Below are 13,191 nucleotides of genomic sequence, written 5' to 3'. Positions count from 1 at the left end.
TAACCTACAACTGAGATCTCCATGGTTGGCTTTCTTTCACTTTCAACTTCTATGTAACACAACACACAATAGCTCAGGAACTGATGCAGTCGTTAGTAAATTAGGATTTATTTATTTAGGTAAATGTGTATCTTACAAAGCAGATAGATGGAGTCACTTAAGTAGCTTGTTTTGTAGCTAAACTGTTACACAGAAAAACAAATCATTTGATTGGCACTGCATCCATAACTGTCACCACAAACTACATGAGCTGTGTATTGGCAAATCAAAAATAGTGATTGGCAAAAAAAGAAACGTTTCTAAACCTGACCTATAATTTTTAATTGATATGAAAAGAAAAACCATCAAAAAACTTCTAGACAGATTAATTTGTTCCACTTTTCATATTTTCTTTCAATATTGCACATCTTAATAAAGTTTTTCTAAAGGATAGTATGTGAGAGGGTAGTAGTATTCCTCTTACAAGAATCCCTCAAAATAGTGTTCTGTACACACACTCACACAGACTGTTCATTCAGCTGTGAGTGTAAAGAGGGGATTGACAAATAATGCACTGTAAATTCACCCCAAAAGTAATAAATATGAGAAACGATGCAGTTTGATATTCTCAATTTTGTTGATTTTGGGTGGCATGCTACAAGAGAAAGAAAACCACAACACAATACAGTCGATTACAAACCAGCTTGAGCCACTAACAGTATTTATAAAGCTGTCTTGTACCATTACCAACTGTAACTGAACATCAATACACTGTACATACCTGTATACCTACAGTTGTTAACAACAGGTCAAAGTGAGAGTAAGGGATGTTTCTTACCTTGAGTTTCTCCATAAAGCCTTTGCAGCCCCCAAAGGCACGCAGCATCTTAGGAGTGGGGGGTTTGGGTCCGAACAGCGCCAGTCCATTCTTTTTGTCTACGACAGCCTTAGCAGCAGCTGGACCCTTCGCCTTCATCAGTTTCCTTGGAGAAAAAAAAATGAGTCAAGTGTATCTATCTCTATTACATTACATGGTATCGTTTTATTTGAATAGTCCATCTATAGCTACATAAAGTATAAATAGAGTTTGATGAGCTATTACTGTATAGATCGATAATCCAAATACCTATTGGAATTGATAAAGGATAGCAGGGAAGCAGTATTCTTTAGCATTTTTAATGTTTTCCCTACAAGAGACTACTACTACTGCTACTAACTAATTATCTTAGATGAAAACTAGGAACTAATCCAATGCAGTACCAATAATACAGCCAATCTCCTCCCTTACTTTCCTTTCCTGGCCAGAACTTTCTGAGCCAATGGGTAGTGGACCAGAATTTCAAAGAGATCCTTCTTTTCCAGGACGAACAGGTTAGCAAAGCCATGAGCTTTGACGTTAGCTGTCCTCCTGTTCCCGCCATCTTTAGACGATTGCAACAGACTGTTGAACAAAAACACTCCTAGTCATCCAATTGTATAATATAATCGCAGTGTAGGCATCTCAGTGTAGGCTACACCATGTCTGTGTCCGAAATGGCAGCCTATTTCCTTTCCTTCCTACTTTTGACTAGGGTACATAGAGGATTACTTTTTAACAGAGCCTTATTATATGGGCCCTGGTCAAAAAAGTGCTCTATAGGAAATAGGGTACCATTTCAGATGCAGCCCATTATTTCATGTTCACAGGGGAGCTCTGTTCTGTACCTGATTTCTCCAAACACACAGCCAGCCTTCAGTGTAACAAACACGATGGAGTTATCTGGTCCACCAACCACCTGCACTGCTCCAGACTTGATTATGTACATCTCTTTACCAATATCTCCCTACAGGACAAGATAGTCAGACAGAAAACTGTTATGCTATAGATGTACAGTGCCTTCAGAAAGTATTCACACCTCTTGACTTTTTCCACATATTGTTGTGTTACAGCCTGAATTTAAAATGGATTAAATTAAGATTTTGTGTCACTGGCCTACACACAATACCCCATAATGTTAGAATCTTTTACAAACAAATTAAAAATGAAAAGCTGAGTGGTTTTGAGTCAATAAGCATTCAACCCCTTTGTTATGGCAAGCCTAAATAGGTTCAGGAGTAAAATTGTCACATAAAAAGTTGCATGGACTCAGTGTGCAATAATGGTGGAATAAGTCAAGGGGTATGAATACTTTCTGAAGGCACTGCACATCTCTTTACCATTATCTCCCTATGGGGAACCAAATATACACACATAAAGCTGATTAAAAAAGCGGATTATACTGCATCTCTTTACCAATATTACCCTATGCGGACGAAATAGTGTGTTAACTATCTGACTGCATTTAACATCTGACTGCATTTAACAGATCCCTTATAGACTACATGAAACAGCTAATTCCATGACTGAGTCTCTCTCTCTCTCTATCACCCCCTCTTTATTTCTCTCTCCCCCCCTCTCTCTCCGTTCTAATGCCTGTCTCGCCTCTACGCAATTTCACCTCCAGCGATGACAGGATTATGTCTGACATGTTTAAGAAAGTGCTTTGGCAGCAGCAGACAGGCAATAAAACACAAACACACACAAACTCACCTTCTGCACCACAAAGTCCCCAGGTAGATATATAATAGACTTAAGCCTCAGCAACATGTCTACCAACATCTGGTTATCACAACCCTGAGGAAATACAATTCAACGTCATAGACTAAAGCAACACAAGGTATTACACATACACATTTCTGTGTGAGGTTGACTTAAAGAACATTTCAAGATATGATGCAAACTGCATCATACCGGCTGTATTTCTGTATTTTGAAAGTTATATATCTTGAAAATTTGATTGCTGACATGCAAAACATTTTGGGACTATATCAACAATGGCCTAATGAAACAAATACCAAAATATAGTTTTTGGGTGGAGTTTTCCTTTAAGTAATGTTTGTCTGTGCTTTTTTGTGTGTGCGTGTGTGTTGGTGATGCGCGGGTTTACTCATATCCTGGCGGGTTTAGGGTCATGAAATATTGTATGGATGAAGGGCGGGTGGGCGGCGGGCAGTTTGAATAAAGAGAAAACAATACCTTAAAAAAAATCCATTAATGTATAATTCTTGTGCAATTTATGCCTATAGGCTACATTTAGGTTTTTCTTTCATTATTTTAGGCTATCTGGCATTAGTGCGTAAGCCTAATGCCTGATGTCCACCAGATGCATTTTGTTTGTTTTGCCGGCCCGTATTTTCAGTACTTAACGCACATGTGCTTTGCTTTTGAACTTGCTAAAAGCTAGCTGACTGTGTCCATAAAATGTATATAGTATGTATAAGCTGGAAGTAGAGGCCTAAGCGTTGTTGTTCACTAGTTTACTCCAATTAGGGAAGGGGTGGTGGGGTTGGAAAGTAATAAAGGGAAATGTATTTTAAAAAGGATATGTGTATATATATGTACAGTTGAAGTCTGAAGTTTACATACACTTAGGTTGGAGTCATTAAAACTCGTATTTCAACCACTCCTCAAATTTCTTGTTAACAAACTATAGTTTTGGCAAGTCGGTTAGGACATCTACTTTGTGCATGACACAAGTAATTTTTCCAACAATTGTTTACAGACAGATTATTTCACTTACAATTCACTGTATCACAATTCCAGTGGGTCAGAAGTTTACATACACTAAGTTGACTGTGCCTTTAAAGAGCTTGGAAAAATCCAGAAAATGATGTCATGGCTTTAGAAGCTTCTGATAGGCTAGTTGACATCATTTCAGTGCCTCTTTGCTTGACATCATGGGAAAATCAAAAGAAATCAGCCAAGACCTCAGAAAAAAAATTGTAGACCTCCACAAGTCTGGTCTACCACGTTCATCTGTACAAACAATAGTACAAAAGTATAAACACCATGGGACCACACAGCCGTCATACTGCTCAGGAAGGAGACACGTTCTGTCTCCTAGAGATTAACGTACTTTGGTGCGAAAAGTGCAAATCAATCCCAGAACAACAGCAAAGGACCTTGTGAAGATGCTGGAGGAAACAGGTACCAAAGTATTTATATCCACAGTAAAACGAGTCCTATATCGACATAACCTGAAAGGCCGCTCAGCAAGGAAGAAGCCACTGCTCCAAAACCACTATAAAAAAGCCAGACTACGGTTTGCAACTGCACATGGGGACAATGATCGTACATTTTGGAGACATGTCCTCTTGTCTGATGAAACAAAAATAGAACTGTTTGGCCATAATGACCATCGTTATGTTTGGAGGAAAACGGGAGAGCGCTTGCAAGCCGAAGAACACCATCCCAACAGTGAAGTACGGGGGTGGCAGCATCATGCTGTGGGGGTGCTTTGCTGCAGGAGGGACTAGTGCACTTCACAAAATAGATTGCATCATGAGGAGGAAAATTATGTGGATATATTGAAGCAACATCTCAAGACATCAGTCAGGAAGTGAAAGCTTGGTCGCAAATGGGTCTTCCAAATGAACAATGACCCCAAGCATACTTCCAAAGTTATGGCAAAATGGCTTAAGGACAACAAAGTCAAGGTATTGGAGTGGCCATCACAAAGCCCTGACCTCAATCCTATAGAACATGTGTGGGCAGAACTGAAAATGCGTGTGCGAGCAAAGAGGCCTACAAACCTGACTCAGTCACACCAGCTCTGTCAGGAGGAATGGGCCAAAATTCACCCAACTTATTGTGGGAAACTTGTGGAAGGCTACCTGAAACGTTTGACCCAAGTTAAACAATTTAAAGGCAATGCTACCAAATACTAATTGCGTGTATGTAAACTTCAGACCCACTGGGAATGTGATGAAAGAAAGAAAAGCTGAAATAAATCATTCTCTCTACTATTATTCTGACATTTCACATTCATAAAATAAAGTGGCGATCCTAACTGACCTAAGACAGTCCATACAGTAGTTGCAGCGATGGGACAAGACTGTAACTACCAATTTGGATATCACGAGATAAAATATATATATATATATATATAAAAGATGGGGACATCAAATCAGCCAGGTCACCAGTGATACAAGTCAGTATTCGACGTCCATCCATGTCGGGAGATTACCTGGAGACCAGCCCCTAGGGGCAACAGTGAGCGCTGTTACATTCAAGTAGGTTTCAGTGTTGCTAGGGCATTGGAGATAGCAGATGGGCATAAGCATCTGCCTCTGAATCCAAAGGTTGCACGTTCGAATCCAGCGATAGAAAGTTGTTTTTTATATTTTAGTTTTAAGCCTATCCCAATCCAAGCCTATCTTCTAGGGCAACATATAATGTCAAAAAATAAGCTACATGTATCTAATTATAGACAAGTTGACTAACAAATAGCCTACCAAAAATATTCTAAATTATAAGTAGAAACATATCTAAATCAGGACCAGAAAATCCTGCACCCCCTGTCAAAAAATCGTTCCGCATTCTCTGACTGTAGCCTATAGCGCATTTTCTATATTGGCGGGTTAGGGCCTCAGATTTTCATTTCATCACATATAGTCAGGCGGTTGCGGATGGGTTATTAGCAATTGCGTGCAGGTGCGGTTGAACAAACAGCTGACTCATGCACCACTAGTGTGCATGCGTGCATGCTTTCGTGTGTACCTTAAATAGATCAATTTTCTGGAAGGTAGTCAGGTTGACGTCAACAGCAATGGCTGTCCTCATGACCAGAGGCATCTGCTCCAGCAGCTCAGACTCATCTAAAGGCAGGCAAGAAGAACCATAAATACACAGGTAATTACTGATGTCTTATCGAACATAACTCTTATTCACATAGACCTGAGCCTCTGTTAAAGGTAGACTCAGCGATGTGACGTAAATGCAGAAAGTAAACAGCATAGTGGGTCCATTTCTGAAACAACTAAGAGTGTTGAAGCGCAAGGCTCAACTTCTCCACTGTTTTAGTCCCGTGGCTACCACGCTGTACACAGTGCACATGCACAGATACTGTGTGTGACTGTGTGAGAGCGAAGTGTTGCATCTCGCTCATCTCACTATCTCAGGCGCTGCTCCTGGCAACGTCATTTTGCAGAGTCTACCTTTAATGCTTGAAAGAAAATATTGAGGTTGCGTCTCAAATATGGAATACAGTGCTACTTGGGACGAAGCCTGAGAGTTTCCTTACCCAGCATGCCCTGGGCGTCCCAGGTGTAGTTGTACCAGGTGCGTATCCTGTTCTGACACAGTTTGGGGATGTGATTTGACACCATATAATACACAGTGTTGTCCATGGAGGAACGAAAGTAGGTCTGGCCTGCGGTGGCTGCCCCAATGACATCTCTCATCTGGAACGGATCATATTAGACACATAGGTCAACTGAGGTCAAGCTCAAGTTCAACTTCTAACTTTATTGGTCCGAGAGGGGAACATTTGTTACAAGTTGGTTGTACAGCTAAATTACACATAAACCATTTTTTACACACCCTCACCCCTGCGCACACACACACATGCACCAACTTTTAACAAATGTAATAAGTGACATTTACAAAAAATCAAATAAACATGTAACAGGAATTCCAAGCTAAATACAGGTCAGTGAGGCTGGTCAGTAGGCTAAAATCGTCTTTGATTCATTACCAACCCACAACCTGACTACTTACCTGCATTTCTACAGGTAAACAATCTACTATATCTATTTCAGTCTGGATAGATCAGAGTCCTGAGACATAGGTGGCTATGGGCCAGCGAAATAAGGCTATCATCAAACATCCTCTTTGGTTCACTTAAACAGATTAAGTCTAATACTGGACTAAACTGCACTTTCAACAGCGATTCTCCAGTGAGATTGCTTTTTAGTCCAGGACTAGGCTTAATCTGTGTCCTGGAAACTCAAAGTTACTTTCGTAACCCCGGTTCTCTGATATTATGAGTGAGATATCTCACATATGGGATTGACCTGAATCTCAGAAGCTCAAAGAACCAATTGCACACGTTTGTTGGAGACAGGGGTCGAGTGGCAAATTAGGTGAGCCCCTCCCCTCACGATAAGGAGCCACTCGCCCGCCCTCTAGTCATTCTCGAGCATGCCGAACTTCCTCACACTCTTGCGAGCAGAGGAATGCAGTGAGATATCTCACTCATAATATCAGAGAACCAGAGTTACAAAAGTAACCTTGCGTTCTATTTCAATTATCCGTTTCAATATCTCACATGTGGGATATGGCCAACTCCCGTATCGCAAGCATGCTCTCCGAAGCCAGGTAGTCTCAACGTATCAACCCTCAGAGGCCCCGACACTGAGGACAATATGCGCCAAAGAAGTGATATCTAGCCGGTAAAACCTCATAAAAGTATGAGAGGATGCCCAACAAGCCGCATCACAAATCTCCTGTAAGGAGATGGCCTTGAACAGTCCCCAAGAGGTAAACATACCTCTGGTGGAGTGAGCCCTCAGGCTCCCACAAAGGCTGTAACCCCTTGCTATTATAGGCCAATATAATAGCTTCCACAATCCAATGTGATAACCGTTGACAAGAGAGGGGCCTCCCCTTGCAAGGAGGTACCCAGGACACAAAGAGTTGGTCGCTTTTGTGCAAAGCTCTTGTTCTATCAAGTATACACGCAACGCACGTACTGGACACACATGATAGAGACGCTTTTCTTTCGTAGAAGTGAAGGGTGGAAGGGTGGAAAGCCACAAGCTCCAAGGTAAGACAATTGTAATTGTCGCTTACCTTAGGCATAAAGATGGGGTTGGGCAACAAAGAAACCTTGGAAAAGCCCAGGGCAAACTGTAGACACGAATGGTGAACTGATAGTGCATGCAGCTCACTTACTCGCTTTGCGGACATAAGGGCAACCAGTAAAGCGGTCCTAAGGAGAGATACCTCATCTCCACGCTTTTTAGCAGCTCAAAAGGCCGCTGTGAAATAGCCAAAAGATGGGGCAAAGGCTTGGATACTGGAGGTAAGTGAACTGCCCCCTTCATGACAAGCCTAGATAGACCTTAACAGTGGATAATGCCTTCCCTCTGTCAATAAGGTCCTACAAAAAAGCATCAAACCTGGATACAGAGAATTGGTAAGGAATTATCTGTTTTTGGTCACACCACTTCTCAAAAAGGCAATGATGGCTGGAAGGAGTTGCTTGCCTGGGACGGTGTGAGAGGGGAGTTTCCTCCCATCGTACCAGTCCCTCTCTGCGCTGCCACCCCCACGGGTTCGGGACCCAGGGAGACAACACACAGGGGATATGTGTCCTTGCCTTATATGGTTGCACCGCATGGACATACAGTGGGGAAAAAAAGTATTTAGTCAGCCACCAATTGTGCAAGTTCTCCCACTTAAAAAGATGAGAGAGGCCTGTAATTTTCATCATAGGTACACGTCAACTATGACAGACAAATTGAGAAAAAAAATCCAGAAAATCACATTGTAGGATTTTTAATGAATTTATTTGCAAATTATGGTGGAAAATAAGTATTTGGTCACCTACAAACAAGCAAGATTTCTGGCTCTCACAGACCTGTAACTTCTTCTTTAAGAGGCTCCTCTGTCCTCCACTCGTTACCTGTATTAATGGCACCTGTTTGAACTTGTTATCAGTATAAAATACACCTTTGGGGATGTTTTTCTGCAATGGGACCAGGACGACTGATCCGTGTAAAGGAAAGAATGAATGGGGCCATGTATCGTGAGATTTTGAGTGAAAACCTCCTTCCATCAGCAAGGGCATTGAAGATGAAACGTGGCTGGGTCTTTCAGCATGACAATGATCCCAAACACAGCCCGGGTAACGAAGGAGTGGCTTCGTAAGAAGCATTTCAAGGTCCTGGAGTGGCCTAGCCAGTCTCCAGATCTCAACCCCATAGAAAATCTTTGGAGGGAGTTGAAAGTCCGTGTTGCCCAGCGACAGCCCCAAAACATCACTGCTCTAGAGGAGATCTGCATGGAGGAATGGGCCAAAATACCAGCAACAGTGTGTGAAAACCTTGTGAAGACTTACAGAAAACGTTTGACCTGTGTCATTGCCAACAAAGGGTATATAACAAAGTATTGAGAAACTTTTGTTATTGACCAAATACTTATTTTCCACCATAATTTGCAAATAAATTCATAAAAAATCCTACAATGTGATTTTCTGGATTTTACCTATGACGTGTACCTATGATGAAAATTACAGGCCTCTCTCATCTTTTTAAGTGGGAGAACTTGCACAATTGGGGGCTGACTAAATACTTTTTTTCCCCACTGTAGATGTGCCGGTGCAGGGGCCTGGGCCTTGCTCGGTACCCCTTGGGCTAGCAGGCTCCATGGTGCCAAAAAACAGCTAATCCGAGAATAAAGTGAAACTAAACTAGCGTTCGCCACGTGGGATAATAGCCTAGCTAGTCAGCACAATGTTAGCCAGAGGAAGCTAGATCTTTGTTGGACTCACGACGAACAAAAGCCTGTCTTTCGACCTAAAAAAAGCTAGTCGGTAAGATAGCTAGATTTGCGGTGAGCTAGACAGGTTAGCTAAGCCTTACAGCTAAGCTAGCCATGTCTCAGTAGCTTGCCGTGTGACACTAGCTACCACAGGAGACAAAGGGAAGAAAAAGTGTAAAAGCAAATTCTTACCCGAAGCATAACTTTCCTTTCGGTAAAGTCACCCAAAACAGAAGACGAGAGCTGAAAAACCTGCTTTTGAGACTCAGGTAAATTCCACATGTGAGATATCAAAACAAATAATTGAAAGAGAACCGCCCCCCAGTTATTCAAAACGACGTCTATGGCTATGACAAAGACAGAAACTAGGTTGTGGTGTAAGAAACACTGCTATACTAAAAACCTAGAAGGTTAGGGTTTCCAGATGAATCAGGTGGAATGGGGGACTTTGATTAATTCAATAGGAGATCTAGATCCTAGATGGGGGATCCAATGGGAGATCTATCTGACTATGTCTCTTCCTGTTACCTGTCCAATCAAACTGGAGAACACGAAGACACCCACAAAAAAGTTTGACAACTGAAAGGTAATCTCAAAGACTGTGTGGGGCTCGGGAAGACCACCGATGTTGATCAGACTGCGAACTGCGTAATAGTAACAACGCAAGTACCTGTAGAGAAGAGTGGGGTATTAGGCAGGTATCTGTGTGTGGAGAGGGGTTGGGCGTTAAGACGGGTGCTAGTCTCTCTGCTCCGAAGTAGCTAGGTCATTTGGTTGTCTATTTTTGACCACCCTGGCACTGGATCTAAGGTTATGACAGGAGATGGGAATAGTGTTTACAAAAAAATTGGGGGGAATCTTAATATTTTTTTGGGGGGGGTCATATTTGAAGAGAAAAACTGCACCAAAAAAATCAAGGATTGCAGAAAAAAGGAAATTGTCAAACACCAAAACTCTTGGTAAACATAAAATAAAAGACACACATTTGACAAAAATCAAGCACACTAAGAAGACTACCTGGCCAAGAAAGATGGACAAAAAGAAGGCGCCGAAAAAATAGTTGGCCATCTGAAACAACTGGCCGAATAAGGTGTCGGGAAAAGGCAACTCTGCGATCATCAGCAGGGATTTCTCCGCATAGAAGAAACTGCTCAGGTAACTACAAAAAAATACACAAGGCAATCCAAATAGAGAAAAAAAGTATACATAAAGTCCAAAGTATGTCCAAATTATGTATATAGATAATCAACTACAAGTATCATGCATGGTCTCATTCTACTAATGTGTATAGCTTTAGAACTTGCTTGCAATATTGACATGGATATACAGTGCAAAAGTATATGACAAATACCTAATGTTGCAAATTACTAATGCTATACAGTAGATACAGTCATGCAGTAAATCAAATTGAACAATAATTTGAGCTCTGCATAGGTGTGCACTGACATGGGGAGATGGAGTTGGTGTAATGTACATACGCGTTGCCTTTGCCAGTGTAGACCCATCTGGTCTTGCCGATGCCCTGGTAGGCTGAGGCCACGTAGTAGGCACAGGCGTTGAGGTGGAGCATGAACAGCAGATAGCCAATGGTGCGGATCACTCTGGTAACACAACAAGCAAGGGTATAGCACTTTAAGATAAATGTTGCTGTAAAGAGGACTATAGCAATTTACTGTATTTGATCAATTGATTGGTTGTTTGATTGATTGAAGGGTCATCAGCTCACTGCTGACAGTCATGTCGGATTTCATCATATTTGGAGTTGGTACAGTACAAAGGATTGATTCTAGGCAAAACTTAGGCATGCTTAAGTTGTAAAGTTAGTGACATACCTCCAAATGTAGGCCTTGGACATGAGGCTCTCCAGCCGATCACTGAACTCAAAGAATGTGTCCACCTAAAGAAGAACTCAAAATCAACACCCCAAAAGTAGCATACATCAAAAAGTAGCATACAAAAGAGGACCACAATGAAAGTATTTTTACGTTATTGTGTTTATCCTCGACAGGTTTTAGTATATGTATTTGTTGCCGGGTTTAACATTTGTATGCATTTTAAATAGTTAAATTGTCGAATAAAAAAAAAAAAGTAGCAAACATAAAAAAGTAGAATACATCAGTGTTAACAGTTGAGTCAGAGCATGCTTTTTTCATTATAAGGTGAGTTTGCATAAGGTGACCATAACAGAAAATGCTTTACCTTTATCATTCGATTGAATCTGAAGATGGATTTGTATCCGAATTGGAAGCATAGCAAGTCTATGGGTGCCATTGCTATCATGTCCATCTGAGGAAAGAGATAAATAAGTTACAGTAGGTGGTAACTGAAGCCCCTGCCTTGAAGACAAAAAAATGAAATATATCAATGTTAGATGTTTGTGTTTAAGCCATGAAAAAGTATATACAGTTTATATAACAGACAGCTACATCTTTGAAGTACCTTAAATCTCTCAGAGCTTCTGTAGTACGCTTTGGTTATAATCCTGTCTTTCTGAAAGGCAGAACATTAAAGATGAAATCACATCTACCTTGGCAATGTTTATGCAGAATACCTGTTTACACAACTACTGCCAGTCCACTGCACACAAGTCTCATTCTGAATACTGGAAGACTGAAAAGGTCTTCCTGTGTGGGGCAGTCTACCTGGTCTTTCTAAACACCTTATTAACATATCATTATGCTATTTAATTGGACTGTGGGAAAGACTGATACATGTATACCCTGCTGCAAAATGTATGCAATGCAGGTATGCTTAAATTGAGCTGGAAATGTCATCTTGGCCATTTATTTTTCATATATAATTGTTCATAAGTGTAACACTCACAAAATGCCCTCATAGTTTAAGGACAGTAGTAGTCCTACTTCCTCTGGAGAGAGAGGGAGAGCTGAGTGACTTACAATGACGTCCCCTCCTTTGACGAACTGCTTGCGGGCCTGGAAGAAGATAGAATCAATGAGATAGATGAAATCAGCCACAAGGTCCATAGCTATCCAGTAAGGGATCCACTCCGGGGTGTGGTAGGGGAAACACACACGAGCCGTCATGAACCAGGTGTTGTAGTTGAAGGCCAGAGTCACCAGAGTGAGCCACACGATGTACGCACGATCTACAGAGAGAGGAGGAACGGGAGAAAGAATGGGGGGAGAGAGAGAGAGCACGAGAGGGAGATAGAAAGAGAGGGAGATAATGAATCAATGTAAAAGCTACGATGCAAGGCTGCAAGGCCCGTATCCAAAATCTTTTCCATTACTACATTAACACTGTATTGCATGGTCAATTATTTACAAAGCAATTTCAGCAAATGTTGCTTAGCAGTTAACCAGAGCAGCAGCAGAGTTGGTATACAGTACATACCTGTGAATGGATCTATGGTGGAGGGCAGCACTGAGTCCATCGCATCCTCAATAGGTTTCAGCCTCCTGTCAAGAAAGGCGGCGACGTTCTGGCCAAAAGTTGTTTTGACCACAGGCTCCAATGCTTTTGCTTCATCTTTCGCTTTTTGCTCGGCCGCTTTCTTTTCCGCCATCTCCTGCTTTTTCTTCTCTGCCACCTCTTTCTTTTTTAAGTCTTCCTCTTCTTTCTTTATCCTATCTTGCTCTTCTTGTATTATCCTCTCTTTAATTAATATTTCATAATCCTTTTTTTGATAAATGGGAGCTTGAGTAGAATAAATAAAGAATTAAAACAAAACATTATAAAGTTACATCCTATGATAACCCATAGTCAACAAATATAGCTAAGGAGTCAGATAGATATTTTACACAAAACGGTGCTAAAGCTAAAACTAAATAAAGAACAAACTAAATATGTGTATCCTCTGTGTCCTCTGTGTATTTGAATCCCTTATCCCTTATGACTACCTTGAGTGT

At 41.2% G+C, this 13,191-nt stretch overlaps 1 protein-coding gene across 1 annotated transcript in view; it reads right to left on the bottom strand.

Annotated features, from left to right (window-relative positions):
- Window positions 1-607: 607 nt before the first annotated feature.
- Window positions 608-13,191, bottom strand: part of LOC311109306 (cyclic nucleotide-gated channel beta-3-like) — a gene marked incomplete at both ends in the record, with an annotated part of 34,440 nt that continues 21,856 nt past the window's right edge. Inside the window, 14 exons of the mRNA XM_084152139.1 lie at window positions 608-634; window positions 818-962; window positions 1,268-1,420; window positions 1,684-1,802; window positions 2,549-2,632; window positions 5,558-5,655; window positions 6,081-6,240; window positions 10,340-10,481; window positions 10,801-10,923; window positions 11,155-11,219; window positions 11,522-11,608; window positions 11,762-11,812; window positions 12,220-12,428; window positions 12,677-12,979. Of these exons, the coding sequence (XP_084008265.1) occupies window positions 608-634; window positions 818-962; window positions 1,268-1,420; window positions 1,684-1,802; window positions 2,549-2,632; window positions 5,558-5,655; window positions 6,081-6,240; window positions 10,340-10,481; window positions 10,801-10,923; window positions 11,155-11,219; window positions 11,522-11,608; window positions 11,762-11,812; window positions 12,220-12,428; window positions 12,677-12,979 (1,766 nt within the window). The remainder of the gene's footprint in view (window positions 635-817; window positions 963-1,267; window positions 1,421-1,683; window positions 1,803-2,548; window positions 2,633-5,557; window positions 5,656-6,080; window positions 6,241-10,339; window positions 10,482-10,800; window positions 10,924-11,154; window positions 11,220-11,521; window positions 11,609-11,761; window positions 11,813-12,219; window positions 12,429-12,676; window positions 12,980-13,191) is intronic.

This window comes from Coregonus lavaretus, assembly GCF_964263955.1.
Source record: "Coregonus lavaretus genome assembly, chromosome: 34".
Classification (NCBI taxonomy): Eukaryota; Metazoa; Chordata; class Actinopteri; order Salmoniformes; family Salmonidae; genus Coregonus; species Coregonus lavaretus.
This window is presented reverse-complemented; position numbering and strand designations above follow the sequence as displayed.